At 36.9% G+C, this 19332-nt stretch overlaps 3 protein-coding genes across 5 annotated transcripts in view; all 3 read right to left on the bottom strand.

Moving 5' to 3' along the window:
- Window positions 1-1160: 1160 nt before the first annotated feature.
- On the bottom strand, window positions 1161-5920 carry LOC110828978 (peroxiredoxin-2). The gene is made up of 5 exons (XM_022062238.2): window positions 5710-5920; window positions 4922-5039; window positions 4390-4629; window positions 1981-2146; window positions 1161-1554 (listed from the first exon to the last, which is right to left on the bottom strand). Exons 1-5 carry the CDS (start codon window positions 5873-5875, stop codon window positions 1501-1503), a joined length of 744 nt encoding a protein of 247 aa, XP_021917930.1. The 5' UTR covers window positions 5876-5920; the 3' UTR covers window positions 1161-1500.
- A 1101-nt stretch (window positions 5921-7021) lies between these two features.
- Caf1-105 (chromatin assembly factor 1, p105 subunit) lies at window positions 7022-14685 on the bottom strand. Its single transcript, XM_022062237.2, has 8 exons — window positions 14508-14685; window positions 12820-12954; window positions 12574-12706; window positions 11307-11522; window positions 10901-10997; window positions 9831-10091; window positions 9083-9304; window positions 7022-8552 (listed from the first exon to the last, which is right to left on the bottom strand). The coding sequence occupies exons 2-8, from the start codon at window positions 12946-12948 to the stop codon at window positions 7382-7384; spliced, it is 2229 nt and encodes a 742-aa protein (XP_021917929.1). The 5' UTR covers window positions 12949-12954; window positions 14508-14685; the 3' UTR covers window positions 7022-7381.
- A 1677-nt stretch (window positions 14686-16362) lies between these two features.
- LOC110828980 (acid sphingomyelinase-like phosphodiesterase 3b) overlaps window positions 16363-19332 on the bottom strand; it is a 433816-nt gene continuing 430846 nt past the window's right edge. For all 3 annotated transcript variants that reach the window (XM_087343675.1, XM_022062239.2, XM_022062241.2), the window contains one exon: window positions 16363-18857. In XM_087343675.1, the coding sequence (XP_087199801.1) occupies window positions 18590-18857 (268 nt within the window). In that variant the 3' untranslated portion in view covers window positions 16363-18589. The remainder of the gene's footprint in view (window positions 18858-19332) is intronic.

Genomic DNA, 19332 nt, shown 5'->3' with positions numbered 1-19332 from the left:
GACAGAGGTTAAAGCTATTTGGTTCTACAGAATCTTAATACAAATATTAAATGGGAATTAAACATGTGGCATGTTATGTAATTTTGAAATATAGTTCCAAATGTACGACAAAAATTGGCTTTGCTTTTATGTTACATGAAACTGCAGTTCGATACTCTGCCTTCAAGAATATTTAGGTATACCAGAAATTATAATGGAAATGGATAAAACTATGTAACAAAAAGTACAATAATTTATTGTATGCTTCTTAAGCTGATTAAATGAAGAATAAGATAAATATTTCATGTCACATATTTCTCCATTTTATGGGTTGCTATTGTCTGTTCATGTCTTTTGTATACTTGCAGGTAAGACTCTCTATACCTCCACATGGCAGTAATATTATAGCCACTTGACTTTAGCCTTACAGAATAATATTAGACATGGCAGCACATGGGCAAAACAATACACTTTTACTGAAAAACCTTGTAGAAGGAGAACAAAGTATTTATGGGAGGATATTATTTCAACATATCACTGAAAAATAGCTTGTGAAAATGTAGATTGGTTCTAACGCTTCAAGTCAGTATTTAAATATTCATTAACCTAAAACTATGGCGATATTTAAATGACTGTCAGGAAGATATTTGTGACATTTCATGGTTTTAATTTAAATATAAGGCCTGTATTTTTGCATTCAAAAGAAATCCAATATGAAATTCAGTAGTATTTATATAACAACAATTACAGTGGAACTTAGTAATAGTGACCCTGGTTGTAGCAACATCTTGGCTGAAACATCTAATATTGAGTGGTACTAATTAAATCTCCATAAAAACATGCTTTTCTGCTGTTGTTACAAAGACACACGTGGGATAAACAATTTGACACCGTTCTCACCGCACTTCTTTGCATGGATACAAACCACACCTCTGGACAGAAAGAAATTTCTGCTACCATGTCAATGACCCTTTTTAAATAATACCGAGTGACCTTGAGTGCTCAATCTTATAAGTACCCTAAGACAATGTATGGAAAAAGTACAATAGCTTCAGTAACAAACAGGTTTTGAAAACAAATAGACTTACTGAAGTTGAAAGATGAAGAAAATAAAAAGGAGCATTAAGTGTGGAGGATAAAGTTAATGCGATCAAACAAATTGAGAGTGGAAAGAAGAAAGCTGGGGTGCACCAGGAATTTTATTTACATAATTTCACAATTCAAACCATATGGAAAATAAGATTAACTTTAAATGTAAAGTGAATTTTAGTGCTCTACAAAATGACACTACATATTTCTTCTTGAAATCGGATTTAATCCCTTCATCGGTTAGTATGACACTTCTTGGATGATGTTATAACCAAGTTTGACTGTAATTAAAAACAATTTAAAAATCCATGATATGCAAAGCAAGCTCCAGGTACAAATCAAATACTGGACTGTTTATGGTAAATGCATTCTCAATCCATTGTTCCAATTTCCCCCCACCACATTTCAGCTATCAAACTGATTTATTCAAGTCTAATCCTTCTGGTTCTGGAAGAATTTCTTCTTTCCAACAGGATCTGGTATAATCTAGAAAAAAGAGAAAGGATCAATATAAAATGTGAATGAATTCTGTGTGTGTTTCGAATTACTTGTTCCTAATCTAAACGTAACCCGTGCTAACCATTTACTTACCTCCGACATGTGGAAAAATGCATCACTTGTGTTGGTGTTGCATGGAATCCATCATACGAGTTTGACAATTAAGTTTTGTCGTGGCAGAAAAATGAGTGACAGGTTGTTGAAGCAATGCATTAACATCAAGTTTTATGCAAAGTTAGGCAAAAGTGTACGTGAAACTCTGCACACATTAACAGACGCTTATGTTGATGCTACATGGTCTGAGCTACTGAAAAGTGTCATACCTAGTATATTTGGAAAAAAAATTTAATATGCTTGTAGTTAACAGATATAAAGATAGGTGTAAGATTTTTGGTTAATTATGTTGGTGCTTACTGTTTCTTGCCCCGGTTTCCAGCCTGCTGGGCACACTTCTCCATGCTCATCTGTATACTGGAATGCCTGGACTAACCGCAGTGTTTCGTCTACACTGCGACCAACAGGCAGATCATTCATTGTAATCTGACGTAATATCCCTCGCCCATCAATTATGAAAAGGCCCCTGCCAACACAGTTTGACAAATTCCACTTTAACCATTATATTGAGAGATCAACAAAATGTAACAAATGCATACATAGGATGAGGAGGTTGACAAAGTTTGTTCATGATATGAAAATGGCATTCATCCCAATCACCCAAATTCAGAGAAAGATTCTTCATTTATTTAATGATACTGTTTCAACTGCAGAAGTTATATATCATATAAAATTACAGTTACAAATCTCAAACTGACTTTTTTGAATGAAGAGCAAATTTTGGGAAATATATGTTCAATTTCAGCTTGGATTATATTGAATTAATACAGATCAAAATTAAAACTTCCTGGAAATTTTTAGTATATTCTCAAATACAAAATTTAACCAAATTCCATTCAATAGTTTCAAAGATGAAAATGTATGGATGGACAGATAATGTGCATATATTTTATTCACTTTGTGTAAAGTTCATAACCATATTCAGGCCTTCATGTGGTTGACCAATCAGCACCAGAATTACATTTATGTAATAAATTTTGATTTTCAATTGCAATATAATAAAAATATATTAACCAGACATTACAAAACGAATTCATGCCCTTTTATTTAGAGATTGTGGAATGCAATAACATGCATAGCCATGGGCTGGCAAATGAACAGCAAGTAGAGACTGATGAAATCCACCATGATGGATGATTCATGAAACAAAAGGAAAAGAGACAACTTAATTATCTGACATATCTCAATTCAGAAGATAAGATGAATGTTTAATATACACTTACACAATCTCTGACCTAATAAAGATAAAGGTGGTTTTTATCTGTCACAGGTTCCTTGCACAAAGTTGCCAACTCTCAATTTTCTGTCTTCTTCAGACAGGCGTTGCTCCCTCATTAAAACTGTCACAGCTTCACTCCAAATTTGTCATAATCTACCCCTTCTCTACCACCTTACCAGCTCCATTCCAATGCCTGGTGTGAAAGCCTGTGTTCTTGCATTAGACAAACATGATTGTAAGATATCAGGCATTTATCACATATTCCATCTTTTACTGCCTGTTGTACTTCAAGCTCTTCTCTAACTACCTAATTTCATACAAAAATAACCTTACAAACAAACTGTTTGCACTAAAAATGGCACTATTCCAATATACAGTGTCCACAAAGTCCCTTCGGGGATTTGAAAAATTGTGGCGTGCAAACAAATTGAGTTAGCCACATGCGGTTTGCGGCAGATTACAGTGAAACTCTGGAAGATGGTGCGCAACCTCATTGGGGTCTGCAGGTACGCGCGTACCTAGACAGGACATTTCCAGGAAGATGGATCGGCAGAGACGATCCAATGCCTTGGCCTCCACGTTCGCCAGACATGACACCACTGGATTTTTTCCTGTGCGGTTATGTCAAGAGCAATGTGTTCCGAACACCAGTTAAAGGACTTGACCTGAAGACCCGTATCAGGAATGCGATCTCGGCTATTCCAGCGGACATGTTCCACAGAACATGGAAAGAGCTCGAATATCGTCTGGACGTTCTCCGTGCTACCAAGGGAGACCACATCGAGGCCTACTGACGTCAGTAAAAAACTTCCAGAGTTTTACTGTAATCTGCCGCAAACCGCATGTGGCTAGCTCAATTTGTTTGCGCCCCACAATTTTTCAAAACCCTGAAGGAACTTTGTGGACACACTGTACTACATGGTATGCAAAGTTTTAAGATTATCTAATTTCATGTTTTATCCTGAATTGTTTTTCTTACATACCTCCCCCAAAAGACCATTTCCAAAAAAACAGCAATGTCTACGTCTAATATTTCGGCTAGAAACGCAGAGGAAGGTCCACTGTCGAACTGCAAAACCAGAGCCTAATTGGAGGATAACAACTGACCAGGTCTCCTTCACTGTGGCATAGAAGTAAGGTCTACCATGTCAGCGTTCTTAGATTTAGGACCCACTGAATTCAGCACACATTTTTTAATTTGCCAACCTTCACTCATGACAATGTAAGAGAGCATGTGATTGTGAGAAACACCATGTCTACACCATAATTCAGATTCCATATTAAGCTGCAGACCCTGTCCATCAGCTATCATCATCCTCACCTAATCATCAGGCTACTGAATTCTGTCCTTCTGTTGCACTTATACACACTTATGAACTTTCACTCTCACCAAGTTGGAAAGGAAAAAAGACACAAATGGAAGTGTTAATAATATAGTGTTCAATTTGTATGGTAATAAAAATGTAATAAAACAACTTTTTAACAAATACCTCAGAGCATGACCCAAATCTTCTAAGAAAACACCATAATCTTGAGATATTTTGCGAGTCAAATCTGACAAGAGTGGGATTGTTAGCTTTCCAAGGCCACCATCCTTCCGTGGTGTGTTTGTCCATGCATGATGAGTAAAGTGAGAGTCAACAGAGCACGCTACTACTTCTGCGTTGATTTTCCGGAATTCTTCAATCCGATCGTTGAAAGCAAGAATTTCAGTAGGGCACACAAATGTGCTGTGACAAAAGCAAACTAGCATTAAAAGTACTCATATATTTATGGGTTCTGAAACATGAAACACTGCATGTCATAATGCTTCTTAAAGTACTATTTGGAAGTTTCAACATATCACCATATTGAGTTAAATAATTCATTATTAAAACAACACAATATTTTGCTTGGCAATCATATTATTTTTCTAAACTAATTTTCCTCCACTCATTTAATAAAAGGCTAAAATGAACTGTGTTAATGCACTTATAACAATCAATTAGGTGAACAATAATTACATAAACAAGTCATACTTACAAATCCAAAGGATAGAAAAGTAATACCAGATATTTTCCTTTGTAGTCTGAGAGTTTTAAGTGTTTAAATTCTCCATGAATTACTGCACTGCCCTCCCAGTCAGGTGCTGGTTTTGAAACTGAAACATGAAATGGTCATTCTTTGATTTAGAAAACAGGCTACAATGAAACAAACACAATAAAGTTTGGTTAATAAAATAACAGACACTGACTAAATTACTGATAAAGAATATAATAATAAACTCCACAGAGCTGAGAACTTCTTCCTAATAAACCAGAAGGCATTCATCTGGTCAAAAAAATTACCCACTTCTTGTGGACCCGAAGAGCCCACTACATTATTCTCATGAGCATACCACTCTACCCTGCCCCAAGCTTGATGAATCAAATCCGCAACCTCAATATTACTTTTAAAAAATCCCCAATCTATGCCTAGGTCTGTCAAGTGATTTTCCTTCCAGGCTTTAGTTCGATAAAACGGCTGATGCTTGGCTTAATTATATGCGTAAATTAAGTGTTGACGACCCTGATCCATTACCTGCCACATGGTTGTAAATCGTGGCACATTAACGTCTATCATTATAGGCTGAGCTACGTGCTTTCCATACATATCACGCAAAATTATTAAATAAAGCTCCATGTTCACTATTTATATGGCTTTAAATGTCCACTCTGTTTACACAATAAACTCCAAACAAGCATGACCGGCCCTCTTTGAAGTGAAACGAGTGAAGTTCAACAACTGTGTTTAAACTACAGAATTGACCGGATATATTTTAAAGTACTTACTAACTGCTTTTGTCCACGTTAATTTATGATCGACATTTCTTGGTGATCCCTGTGGATATACTGAACCTCCTGCAAAAGAGTGGCATGTTTCCTCTTGAAAATAACCATTAATTTCAGCAATGCATACAACCCAAACGATTGTTAACGCACGTCTTACAAAAGACATGTTGTATGTTTCTGTCCACAGAATATACCAATGTTAGTGTTATCTATGCATTATTCCAATGGCTATGGTTTATGTTCCTGTTGGTTACTCGTGGTGCAAACGTGTAGCGTCGTCTGCCAACATAGAGCCACGATACAGCTTAAATGTCGAAGTATAATTGTTAACTTGGTAACAATAATGGCTATGTTAATCAATGCCAAGAACTCGGTCAGAAAACCACCACTTCCCCCATACTTTCCAATCACAACACAGAAATTATCAATATTATAAGCTTAGAGATTAAGTCTCCTGAAATATGTCGTGTAGTCTGGTAGAAATTGACCGACTTGATAATAGAGGCAATGAGCACCTTTGCAACATTAGCCAATCTTTACTTGACTGCACAGCACATCATCAAATAAGGCTATCTTCAACACATATGTAGAAACTTTGCAGAGTGAAAGCTAATTTTCGACATTTCTTTGGCACAGCAGCGTAAAGTGCACCACATATGCATGACTTGGTGTGTACTAGTAGCATAAGTAACATGATATACTCACTCCGCTCACTTGACACAAACTAGTCTACTTGTTATTTGCTGCTGACAGTATCATTAATGAAAAGTTCTGCACAGAGGAACATCTTGGATTAACAGACGAAACCACCAATAACCTGCCCTCATCACATTTCGTGACAGTGCAGGTCAGTCTAGTCTTCTTCATCAGCCAATGTTCCTGTTTGCGCTTGAATATTCTTCACATTTTGTGGCTCCTGTAATGATTTAAGGTCCTCGCAAGTTTGGAACGTGATAAGAAAAATTCTATGAATAAGTGAAGGTTAGCTTCATAATTCGGCTGTATCTTAACAGTATAAAAAATACCAGAATGCAAGGACAAATTGAAACACTGTCTTCTAAGAATAAGCTATTGGCATTGCAGAGAGGTCATCTGTAAAAATAGAGCTGAAAAAAGTGATCTTAAAATGTTTTCTCCGATTACAGAATCCCTTACATAAGAAACTGTTGCCCTTATGGCAGAATACATATAAATAAATAACAAACTGTCATCTTTCTACATCCCATGCATGAGTTGGGCTTTGAATAATTACAAACATTAAATGGGAGAGGATAAAGGATCAGCTGTGTTGAAGAAAATTTGTGAGTCTGGATATCACGAACACATCCTTGTTCAATTAAATCATAAAAAAGCCAAGTTCAAAAAGCCACAGTGGTTTACAAAATGTGCCCTCCCCTACGATGTGTGGAGTAATTTTAAGATAGCTTCAAATGGCTCCAAATGCATGGAACTTGCTATCAAAAAAGGGGGGGAGAGCACCTCTTACTTTATATATATTTGTTATATTTTATTAATAAAAATATAATTATGTGAATCCTGATTTCTTTTATGATAACCAGTATAGCTCAACCAGTTAAATTTAACCCTTAACTGGTGATATGTGATCTATGAGACAGTGACAAAACCAAGTTTACCCATGTCACTGGTTAAAGGTTAAACATTAGTCCATTATTTACAGTAACTTCTTCTTGCTTTTGGGACTGGATAGAGTGATGAGTTGTACTCTTCTGGGGGTTCTCTTATCCTGCACGGGCACGACGCTAGATACCAGTGGTGAAGCAGGGGACACAGCACTCATACTTGTTTCCATCGGTTCAAATTTTGTTGTGTGTCCAATTTTTGTTAACAAACTACCATTGCTTTCAATTTCCATGCACTCTGGATAATTTGATGGAACAGCAGCAGCAGCATCTACAGGCTTGGTACATATCAAGGCAGTACCACCTTCATCTTCAGGAAACACAGGATCAGTTTCTATTTTTACAGGTTCATTTGATGACGCTACCTTCTTTTCTGTATCAGAACTTACCATTGTTTCCACACTGACATCCATTTTAGTAGTTTCCTCTGAATCTTCCATTGGCAGGTTATCAGAAGATATTTCATTAGTTAAAGTTTCTTCTGGTGCTAACAAAGGACTCTTATAGCCTCCAGATGTTTCTTTATCTTTAGAACAGCGATGTGAATTGTTGGGTATGGGTATGACTGGACATATTCTTTTAGATGTCTTTACTGATGATGATTCTTGCTTCCTTTCAGACACATCATTAGAATGAAAGGGTTTGGCAAACACTTTTCGGGGGCTTGATAACAGGACTGGTTTTATTCTTCTAGGAGTCTTCTCTTGTTTAGAAACACTTTTAGTTTTTCCACAAAAAGTACTTCTAAAACTTTCAGGAGTCTTTTGTAAATCTGGAAGCATTGTGTTCTCAGATGTCTTTTCAGAAAGACTGGAACTAATGACTGTTTCTTTGAAGGTAGGAGACTTGACAAATTTTCCTGTTACTTTATCACATTTGTGATTATTCAGTATTGTGTCAGAGGCACAAGAATCCTCTGGTATAGTACTGCCGTGAATTTCTTGTGAGTTCAAGTAATCCTCAGATTTGTCTGTTCCCTCAGATAACTTTACTCTTGCTGTATCTTTGCAGACTACCTCCTTTTCACTGCTGTTATCATTTCCTTCCATTGGCCCAATTCCAACAGCTTCTTCATTGGCTCTTTCCTTATTTGGTGTATCTTTCTTGGGTTCATACACAACACCCAACTCCCCAACAGCAAAAGTAACAATCGAACAGTAACCATCTGTAGATGAGACGACCAACATTCTTCCACTGCCTGACCTGAAAACAAAATATTTTATTCAGTCAGTTTAAAGAATAAGATTAATATGGGGTATACATACATTTGATAACAGCGGACTTGTATAAAGTCCAAAGAAAGAAAGAGAGGAAGACTACAAATATGACTGGATTAAGACAAAAACACTACACACCAATAAATATCTTCTTCTTTATTACGCCGTCTCGTTTACAGGAGGTTGGCGACAGGAACAGGATCCTTCCATCCTTTTCTCGGACTGGGACCTGTTCATATACGTTCTTGGCAGATGATCCAGAAGTAGTTTGCCATTGCCTTCTTCTGTGTGTGAATGGAGTAATTGTTGGGATGCCACGGAGAAACCGGGGAAGCCCTCGGAGGAAAATTCCGTGTTGCCTAGACCACGGCCTTGCCCAACACAAGTTATAAATTTGGGCACCGCCAGGAATGGAACCCGGGACCCGAGGATTACAAGGCCAGCATTCTAACCGCTAGACCACCGTGGCGGTCACCAATAACTATAAGTACATGGAAGAAGATGACAGCTACTCACCAAGTGAGATCTGTGAGACGAGTGTAATGGATGTTGGAGACGATGCCAAATGGCTCGGGTTGTTGTGTGTCATAAAGCAGCACAGAATTCTGAGTCGCCACTGCAAGTACCATCCTGTATGGAAGTGCGAACATAGACTCCCTGTCCCGCAACTCAAAAAGTAGGGGGCAACATCGCACTGCAACTGTGTGTTGGTTATTTGAAGGGAGGTAAACAGCAGGCCTGAAAAACAAATTCAGGTAAAAGGCATGCAAGATGAGCTAATGGTATACGCAGTTTGATATGTGTTAATGTAAATGCTTTTATGGAGAACATATTCTCATTAACATCAACATTAAAATTGTTGGTTTACAATTTGAAATCCATTGTGCTCATAATCATACAACACAGCAAGTAAGCGTAGCAGTAATGTTCTAGTCTTGTATTCATCTAGGCTACCAGTTACACTGACTGAGGCTTGTCATGATTTTCTAATGTAACCTGAGTAGAGTAACATGTAAAAATAAAAACCTATTTAATGTTAAAGATAAATTCAGAAAATATAGCATCAGCTATATATGACAATTTTCCTCATGCTTTGATTCATTTAAGATTTTGTTACTTTTCAATAGCACCTATTATACTGTAACATACACATGGAAAGAACTAATTTATGTACAACCATCCTGTTGATGAAAAGAAAATACACCGTCTTCAACTACGAACAATCAAAGAATCTTTGTCCATACAGGGCAAAACAAGTGCTTACCTGTTAAACATGCGCCGTGTGAAAATAAAAGCAGCATTGCTGTTCTTATCACTGTTAGGATTTTCAATAATACCGGAAGGCACTATTAGAAGCTGTCCGTCTGGCGAGAAGCAGAGTCGCCTGAAGAAGGATTTAAGCGTGTCATCATGGAAGAGGCGCACCACCTTGCCATGTAGGTCAGAATTATCAGGAACAGGCAACTGGGCTTTGCTAACACGACTCACCAATTTCTTACTGCTGACACTGTACACTCGACACATCCTGCAAATAATAATAAAGTTTTCTACTTGGTTTCTGGTGTCCTAAGTTTATTTAACAATGTTCTCTAAACAGCATAAATTATAAAATTATCAGATGAAAGGAACTGGCTATAGGTTCTAATCACTCAACTCTGATATTTGGTGCAATCTGTCTTATAAACAAGAGAAACAAAACTTAACGTAAAAAATCTTACTTAGAATATCCCATGGACACTTATTTCATTTATATACTACAGAAAATTCTCATCCCTAACTGAAGTAATTTTCGCACATGATTATTAATCATCATTACGACAGTAAGTGAAAGGTACAAACAGTGAAGTTCCTCATTATGTATTTTTTTCTATTTGTATGGTAATGTCTGAAGAAGGTAATATTCCGACATTTGGCTAATTAACAGCACAGATCTGCTGAGAATCAAGTGAGATATCTGTAAAATAAAAGTTAAAAGCCACACATTTACCCAGTGTCCTACGTAAGCGATTAAATGCGAGTTGCGTTGGTGAAGCGGAAATATGAAACTGGCCTTTTGTGTGGCGCTGTCCTAGGTTCCAGCAAAGCGGCCAAAGTCCGAGATCAAATATTTTGATATTTTCGCGTGAGTCGCTGCGCTGGTCAGTAAGGCGCATGCGAAAGAAAGCTCTGACTGTGCAGTACACGGAAGGCGCATGCGCAGGAAGGCTGTGTGCTTCTATTGCGGTCTCTCACGTAGGACACAACAAGCAATTCCGTGCTTCATATGACACCCCATGCTGCTTTCGCAGCTCGCTTGTTATCGCTTACGTAGGACATTGCCTTAGTAATGCTCACCTGTCACCGCTTAGAGTGGCCACATACTGATTCCGAGGATCCCACGCTACACCCTGCACGAAACCCTTGTGCTCCTTCAGCAATCCAACATTACGCCCTACAAAATGAAGCTGATCTCTTAGTGAAATGGGCAACAAATAATCAGTTTCTCCTGCAAAAAGCTTGCTGTAACACTGTATAGGATACGGATTCATAATAAATGGGAGACATATAGTTCTGCATAAAATTTAATATTTTCTTTCCTACTGAAAGTATACTTTAAATCTGCTCTAGTATCCTTATTTATCAATCAATCCATTCTGCATAAAAAATTCACATCTTTAAGCTTCTTTACTCCGCATTTCTGAATATGGTAGAGACAAATATGGAATTAACACAAATGTCACAATTATAAGAATCCGAATACCTTTATGAACATCCCATAAAATGGCAGAATTATCAACAGATCCTGAAATGAGGTTTAAGGAATCTGGTGACCAGGACAAATCATAGACATCTTCCACGTGTCCCCGGAGAACTCTAATGCCCAGCCACTGCTCCTTTGTCGTGATGTCACTGTCCCAAAGTGGAAGGTCTGGTGCATCCTGATCAGTCTTCTGCTTCCAAATGATAATGGCGGACTCTGTAAGAACATCAAGAGCACCTACATTACAATTCCGATATTAAAATTTCCTAATAATAAAATAAAATAACACGGTACTTAACCACAAAATCCATACTTACAAATTTCGTATAAAACTAAAAATTATGACCATAAAGGAACAACGTAGACCTTTGAAGTGTGCACATAAGACAATGACTATGTTACATAAATTTATGTTAACTTCTGTATAGATGGAAGCACTGAAAGCAGCCATAATTAATTAATGGAAATTAGTTTATATACAGTATACCCTGCCTCATGTAAACTAACAAAATCTCTGGCAGAAGAACCTGAAGTTCTGCCAATGAACAGATGCTTGACCAATCTTCATCTGAACATCACATTTTTCCTTAAGGTCTATTCATATTCCCATCTTCATCTCAGCCTTTCAAGTGATATTTTTGCAAGCAGTTTTGCATCAAATTTCTGAATGCACTTCCTGTTTCCCTTATCCAAACTGCATTCCAAACTCACTGTAACAATCTTAATGTCATTATTTTAAAACTAATGGCTAATTTGTATAAATCACCAAGTTTCTTGTTATCTTATGTCCTAATTTTCCTGCTTTTTGTATCCCACTTAGGACCAAATATTTTCTTGAGCATTTTGTTCACAAACACTTATAATTCCCTTCCCTTTAAGCAAAATACAACCACTTCACGACCATACAATAACATTGGCAACATTCAATGATTTGTCTCTTAAATGGTATGAATGAATAATTATTAAAAGGGTGAACACATGTACCACTGTCATACATCTTGTTTCTTTATATCTCGCTATACAATAGCAAAATAATCATGTTGCATGAGATTGTGATAACACAAAGTATCTGCCAGTAGATGGCTCTGCCAACAATAATGGTAATACCCAATTCTGCTGACTGGTGGTTCTGCCAAACATATTTATGTAGCAAGAGAGTATGGCAAGTGTTTGCACATTATTATGAATACGGCAGAAAATGTGACAAGAAACAGCATGAACAATTAAAGCTGAAAAAGAATGAAATGTTCAAAACAAAATATCTTACCATCATCTGCAGATGCAAGAAATTCACCTGATGGAGAAAACCTAACAACATTGACAGCTTTCTGGTGTCTCTGCAGGTCTGCTGCAAACTCAACTTTCACTACCCCTGTCACTTGTATTTCAACATGCCAAATCTGTAAAACGAATCATCACTACTGAACCTACATAAAACATTTCCAAACCCCAAATGTTGGGTAAAGAACCAAAGGCAACATCAAATGATCAGGAAGAAAGATGTAACACTCACAACAACGTGAGAATCTGTTCCACCAGTAGCCAACCTCTCAAAATTTTCACTCTTACAGGCACGTTGGACATCCACACTAAGGACAGGATCTCGATTATGCCATGATATTTCTGGAATTGTGCACTTCATTATGAGCTGAAAATGAAAATGTAACATGAAATAACACTGGATATCCAGTAAAATAATTAAACTTGCTCACTGTTCATAAGTGAACCTTTAAGTCCGATACGTAATATTAATTGGGAATGGAGATTTCTTTTGAGAGATGTACATGGTCAATTGTAAGACCCATATATAAGAAAGGGAACAGATCATATGTGTAGCACATTATAGACCAGTCTCTTTTAGGTTTTCTAAAATATTTGAAAAAGATATGTACAAAATATTAATGCACCATTTAAAAATGCTAATGGCATTCTAGTTAATGAACAGTTTGGTTTTAGACGGGACCTGTCCAATAACATAGCCACATTATTGTGGGAACCCAGTTTTCTGGTTCTCACTGTATCTGACAAACAGTAAACATAGTTATGATAAAATTACCACATACTCAGAAAAAGATCTTTCTGATTACAATATGATTTCCTCAAGGCTATATACTTGTTCCACTCCTTTTCCCCTTATATATTAAGTCAACCAGTGATATTAAAATAACCTATAATGATCAACATATATATAAGAAGTAAAAGCAAAAAAGTTCCTTATTCTACAAAATGATGTTTGACAAAACTAGAAAATAATATAGAATGCATACACAACTCACCTTTAAACAACATAAATTCTATTTCTAAATAATAAAGAACTATAAAGAGTGTACTTTTCATACTTCCACTCTGTCATGATAAATGGTATAATATGCTGGGGTAACTCTTTAACCAGTAGCAAAATATTACTTCTACAGAAGATAGTTTCCAGCACAGAATAGAACTTATTTACATTCCATAGATCCTTCATAGGCCCAAACCAAGAATGTAGAACATATCACAGCACAAATACTATACTTGTTTGTAATACAAATATAAATGACATGAGAACAAGAATTTGCTTGCTAGTGGAAGAATATTAAATTTCTTAAACAATTCCCTACAAGAGGCTATCCTTTTAGTGCCTGCCATTATTCTAATGATTTTATTTTGCATGTAAAATACGTTTTTTTTCTAGAATCATGTTAGCTGCTTGGAAAAGAGAATCATACAGAGAAATATTTAAGAATTGTCATATACTACCTCTACCAATTATAACATTTGTAATTGTGAACACAGAAATGTTTCAGCTCACAGGTTCATGCAGTTAACATGAGACAAGCATGATTTTCACACATCAACTGTTAATCTTACAGCCTACAAAAAGGAGTCTAACATATTAGAAGATTGTAAATACATGCACATAACTTATACGGACAAAGCCCAATGTGCTCTTGTATATGTATATTAATACTGTTTTAGTAGCGGGCATGTTTTGGGTGAGGTGAATGTTTTGGCTGCCTCCAAGTATAATGGAGATCTGATGAGCAACTGTTGATGGTGTCGTTCAGTTTTATGCGTCCACGATTTGCTCTACCGTCACGTATTTAGCTGTTGGGACATACACTGTTCCTGTCACAACCAGCTTTATACGATCTCTAGGTTACACCTATTTCTATTTATCTACCTATGGTTAAGATCTCCATATATATGTACATAACTCACTATTCAATATGCTGATAGTCGACGAGTATGTATCGGAAAATAAATTACAATATTCATAAAGGGATCACTTCACATGTTCACTTCCTATTCGCGCGTAAATTTATCTATGATCCATGTCAAATAACGCTACATATATTGGTATTAACTGTCCTAGTGGGTAATTCTGTTACTATGAAAACAAATGTGAAACTTCCTATGCATCGAGAAATTTATCTTGGAGAGTGAACAACTATGCATGGAGACATTTATCTTGGAGCGAGAACAAACAACTATAATTATAGATTTAAATTTGACAAGATAAAGGGGAGTGTTATAAAACATAAATGTAATGATATTGAATACGTCTTAATGCTTCTCTTCTTCCCTTTAGAGCAAATTACAAAATCTGGAAGATGAAATCATCCAAACTTTTTTATTACAAGTTCTGAGTGCCCACACATATTAGATAATCACTCCCAATTAATTATGAGATTTATGGTTCCAGTTTATCCTAATGAACACTAACATTTCTTTTTGTGAACTACTTTAAGAAATGCAATTCTGTCAAAAACATTAGTATTTCAAACTTTTGTGCTAAGTTTAGGTATGGATGACATGCTTTCAAGTAGTGTGTGACAAGTTTTTCAACCCAAATTATTTTACTGACACTTACAAACACTAGCATTTTTGTTCTTTCAGTTTAAGAGAACCTTTATATAGAGCATCCAATGACAAAGTTAAATGCAACTATCAGCAGGAACTGTATGATTCACTGCCAAGTACTACAAGATTTTCCTGTTATAAGTCAAATATTGCTCCATAAAAATAAAATCAACGTAACCTTTTGTAAGGGGCACAGAAAATGCACTCCCTGTGCATGCACACACTATTTACACCATTTAAATATGTTCATCTGGAAAGAAAGGTCTATGAACATCAACTTCACTGTCATGCACCAACTGGAAAAAGCCAGTGGCCTTAATGTGTGTATGTATCTGTAGATGAGGGTGGAAACCATGCCATCGTCGATTTCAAACGAAGTATGCAGTTCAAACAAAAGGATTTTTATTGCTTGCATCATCTAGATGTGGCAAATTTGTAAGCAGTCCTTGATCTGTTTTGAAAACTCCAGGCAGAACTGAAAATACAGTGAATTCTGATGTCTAATGAAGATTTTGCACTGCAGTTACAAACAATGGCTTTTAAAACAGGGTTATAGGCTTAACATTACAGGACTTGTCCGTGCATTTGACCAACCGCTTTCATTATATTTTTCAAAAACAAATGTGCTTCACAGTGTACAGAATATGAACTAGTTTCTTCTTATGATGCATCAGGTTTATCAGAAGTATTTATTTAATTTTACAAATAATACTTTACCTTTATTGTACATGCATGGTAAAGTTTACCCATTTCACTCTTCTGATGAATTCAGGTTGAAAACATTTGCATGGCCTTGAAATCTTCAGAGCTCTGGTCACTGTATGTACTTACTATACAGAAGTTAGTGTTTTGTTCATTCATTCATCCCAAGTACACTTTAATGAACAGTAGAAACAAGGTGGGAAAAGGGCCCCAGTACCCATTAAATAGGAGACTTGGTGGGCCCCAGAGCTGGTCTGGTTGCAGAGGCTAGAGAAAAGGTTAACACCAACATGGCTGGATGAAACATGTATAAAAATGAACAAGATGTAAATGTGGTAGCCAGGAATCATAGGGGGATAAAGACCCATGATTATGAATGGGTCTAACAGAATCATTAATGTACAGGGCATGGATATATTTATAGGTTACACTTCAATAAAAATAATAACGAACTAGGCACGTGTTAGAAAGAGAAGGGGACAATGTAATGTAGAAACTGTGAACTGAGAAATGCTGTTAGAATAAAATCATTTTATTTGTATTGAACATCGACACTGAACATCTCCATAAAACTGTTTAATATACTATTTTGAATAACATAATTGGGCCAGAGGCCTTGAGTTCTGTCACCATAAGAAACACAAGTCTTAATTGCAAACGTTTATAATTATCAAACACTGTCCTGGTCACATGTGTCCTTCAGGTAGGTTTTGTTGCTCCTGCATTTGAAATCACTATATCAAAGTAAGACTGATATAACTCACAAGACGACCAACAGATAGCAGCAGAAGAGCAGCATTAAACAGATCGTCTGGTGTGAGTTTTATGAACTGTCTGTAGTCAGGAGCAATTGTATCAACAAACTGTTAATGCTGCAAGCTGAAAAGCCTACTAGTTCAAGCTAGGGGAATGTAATTGTATATATATTCTTGGCTTCCATCAACACCTGCCAAAATTTAAACACACAACAGTATTTGTTATAAGACATGGATACTATATATGAAAGAAAAACATTCATGGCGAAATTTAAGTCTCTTTCTGAGCAAATGAATAGATGAAAACAAAGCTAACAAAACTTTCAATCATCACAATAATGGACAATGTTATTTACAGCTCAGGCTTAAAAAAATGTATCACATAAACATACTTTTTATACAAAAATATATATTACATTGAAAATAGCATCCTGGTCGCAGAGTCAAGTTATTTTCCCTTCTCTGCAATTTGATATTTTCGTGTACGATTCTAGAGGAAACATAATTTCACGCAGTAAACTTTTGAAGAGTCTTATGCGTCTGACTGGACAGTTTATACAGTAAACTCCCAATTACCTTGGCTAATGAAGGATAGAAGGCCCATGAATAACTGAAAAACATGGATAATCCAAAATATTTATATTTGCTTTTATAGAAGTGGCATTTATTTTTTCAAAACAGTTTGTAATGGTTCAACCATATCTTCTGTAGACCCTCCCAAAAATGGCTGTCCTGAACTAGACAGTACAGCATGGAACGATGGTGAATTCATTGTCCGCGAGCCACGAGAGTAGACTTGGCCTTGTCAGCCATTGCTCGTGTGGCCGGGGGAAATTGGGTTCTGCGCATGCGCTGGTGACGTATTCCTTACATAAGAACATTATGCTCTCAGTCAGGCAGTACATTAGCTCACGACGTACGGCCTAGTTGCGGGTGTTTCTCGGTCCGCTAGTAGCACAGAATTTTACCCCCACCTCCGTCAAAGATGTCAGGTCCACTCTCGTGCCTCGCAAAAAGACAAGTCATGCACGGAGATGTGTACAGATAATCTGCGGACCGGATAATCAAGAGTTTACTGTATCAAATTTTTATATGCTACTACAGATATTGCAAATAAAAATCATAATTTACTTTTCTTACCACATGAGAATATTAAATTCTGTATTCTCTCAGGGCATTCAGGACACTTCATGCTTTAGTATAATAACATCCAAACGTCTTCGGTTCAACACTCGCCTTAAAGGCACCTGGTATCAAAGTCATCGTATAACATTCAGCAGAATAAAGGTTCCATAAAATAAAATAAAAAATTGAAAATAAGGCAAATCATTAATATGAGTCATTCATCAGAGATATAGATAGACAGATTTGTTCCATATAAAATTTTTTTTACGGTTTTTCAAATTTGTAATTTGTTCAAGGTAAAAAGTATTTGTGCTCCATATTTTACTGGTTTCTATAACCAGTCTTTTGGACAAATCACCTATACACCTGTATTTTGCATGTCAAGCCGAGTAAGTTGGTCACTTTTGCGTGCAAGACGTCAATGATGATTATACAATGTAATACTGGAACAACAAGCCAGGTTCCGTCGACTGGTGGAGTAGTGTTACTGTTCCATTACCAAAAATGGAATTACGTGAAGAACAGAGTGACTTATGCGGCCCATCCACGTACGAGTCTGGCTCGGCCAAATTCGTTTGTGGGTGGGGTGTCACGTGCCGAGTCTGCTACGCATGCGTGGTGATATATATCTGAGCGAGACTCGCAAGTCAGACTCGTATGTGGACGGGCCGCTTTAGACTCGCACTTATGATCAAATAAAATATTCCTCACAACATTTTTCTTGTCTCTGCTTACCACCAGTATTCTTTCCCAAAGTTTTACCTGTTGCAGGTTCATTTATTTTATTTTACATTACTAAAAAATGTACATCAACAACTTGACCTTGCGTTTGTCTAGGGCATTTGAGTAAACGTGTTATCAAGAGTAGTGCAGACCTCCGAAAGATGGCATTAGGACCGACTGAACTAAAGCATGCAATAATGGCATAAGCAGCAAGACCAAGAGGCTCCAGGGGATGCAAAGTGCAATCACCCCTGCAGATGCAAGGGCACTGGCTGCGGTTTCTAGACAACTGCGGAACTCTTGGTAGTCAAGCCTCGTGATAGCACAATAATGGGTGTGTGCACAGCTAGCGTCACATCCTTCTGTGTTGTGATGAAATCTCACGGAGTTGGCCCGATAATATCTGAAACACGTAACGCGTACACTGAGTAATGCCACCCTGAAGTTGACTCCTGAGAATTCGTAATCTTAACCTAGAAATATTACAACATAAATAAGCAAAAATTAATTCATTTAACAACCGCCACGGTGGTCTTGCGGTTAGAACGCTGGCCTTGTAATCCTGGGGTCTCGGGTTCGATTCCCGGAGGTGCCCGAATTTACAACTTGTGTTAGGCAAGGCCGTGGTCTAGGAAACACGGAGTTTTCCTCCGGGGGGCTTCCACGGTTTCTCCGTGGCATCCCAACAATTACACACTGAAGAAGGCAATGGCAAACCACTTCTGTATCACCTGCCTAAAAAACATATATGAACAGGTCCCAGTCCGAGAAAAGCTCATCTAAATAACACAGAAAAATTCAGTTCTTACCTGAAAGAAAACACGAAGTCTCCAGTACAAAGATCGATTGCTTAATGCTGTTTAAAGGTAATCCTGTTT

Source organism: Zootermopsis nevadensis, unplaced genomic scaffold, assembly GCF_977971745.1.
Source record: "Zootermopsis nevadensis isolate Lab colony 2312 unplaced genomic scaffold, Znev_1.0 Znev_ptg000006l, whole genome shotgun sequence".
Lineage (NCBI taxonomy): Eukaryota > Metazoa > Arthropoda > Insecta > Blattodea > Termopsidae > Zootermopsis > Zootermopsis nevadensis.
The sequence above is the reverse complement of the archived record's forward strand: the minus strand, read 5'-3'. Positions and strand labels throughout refer to the sequence as shown.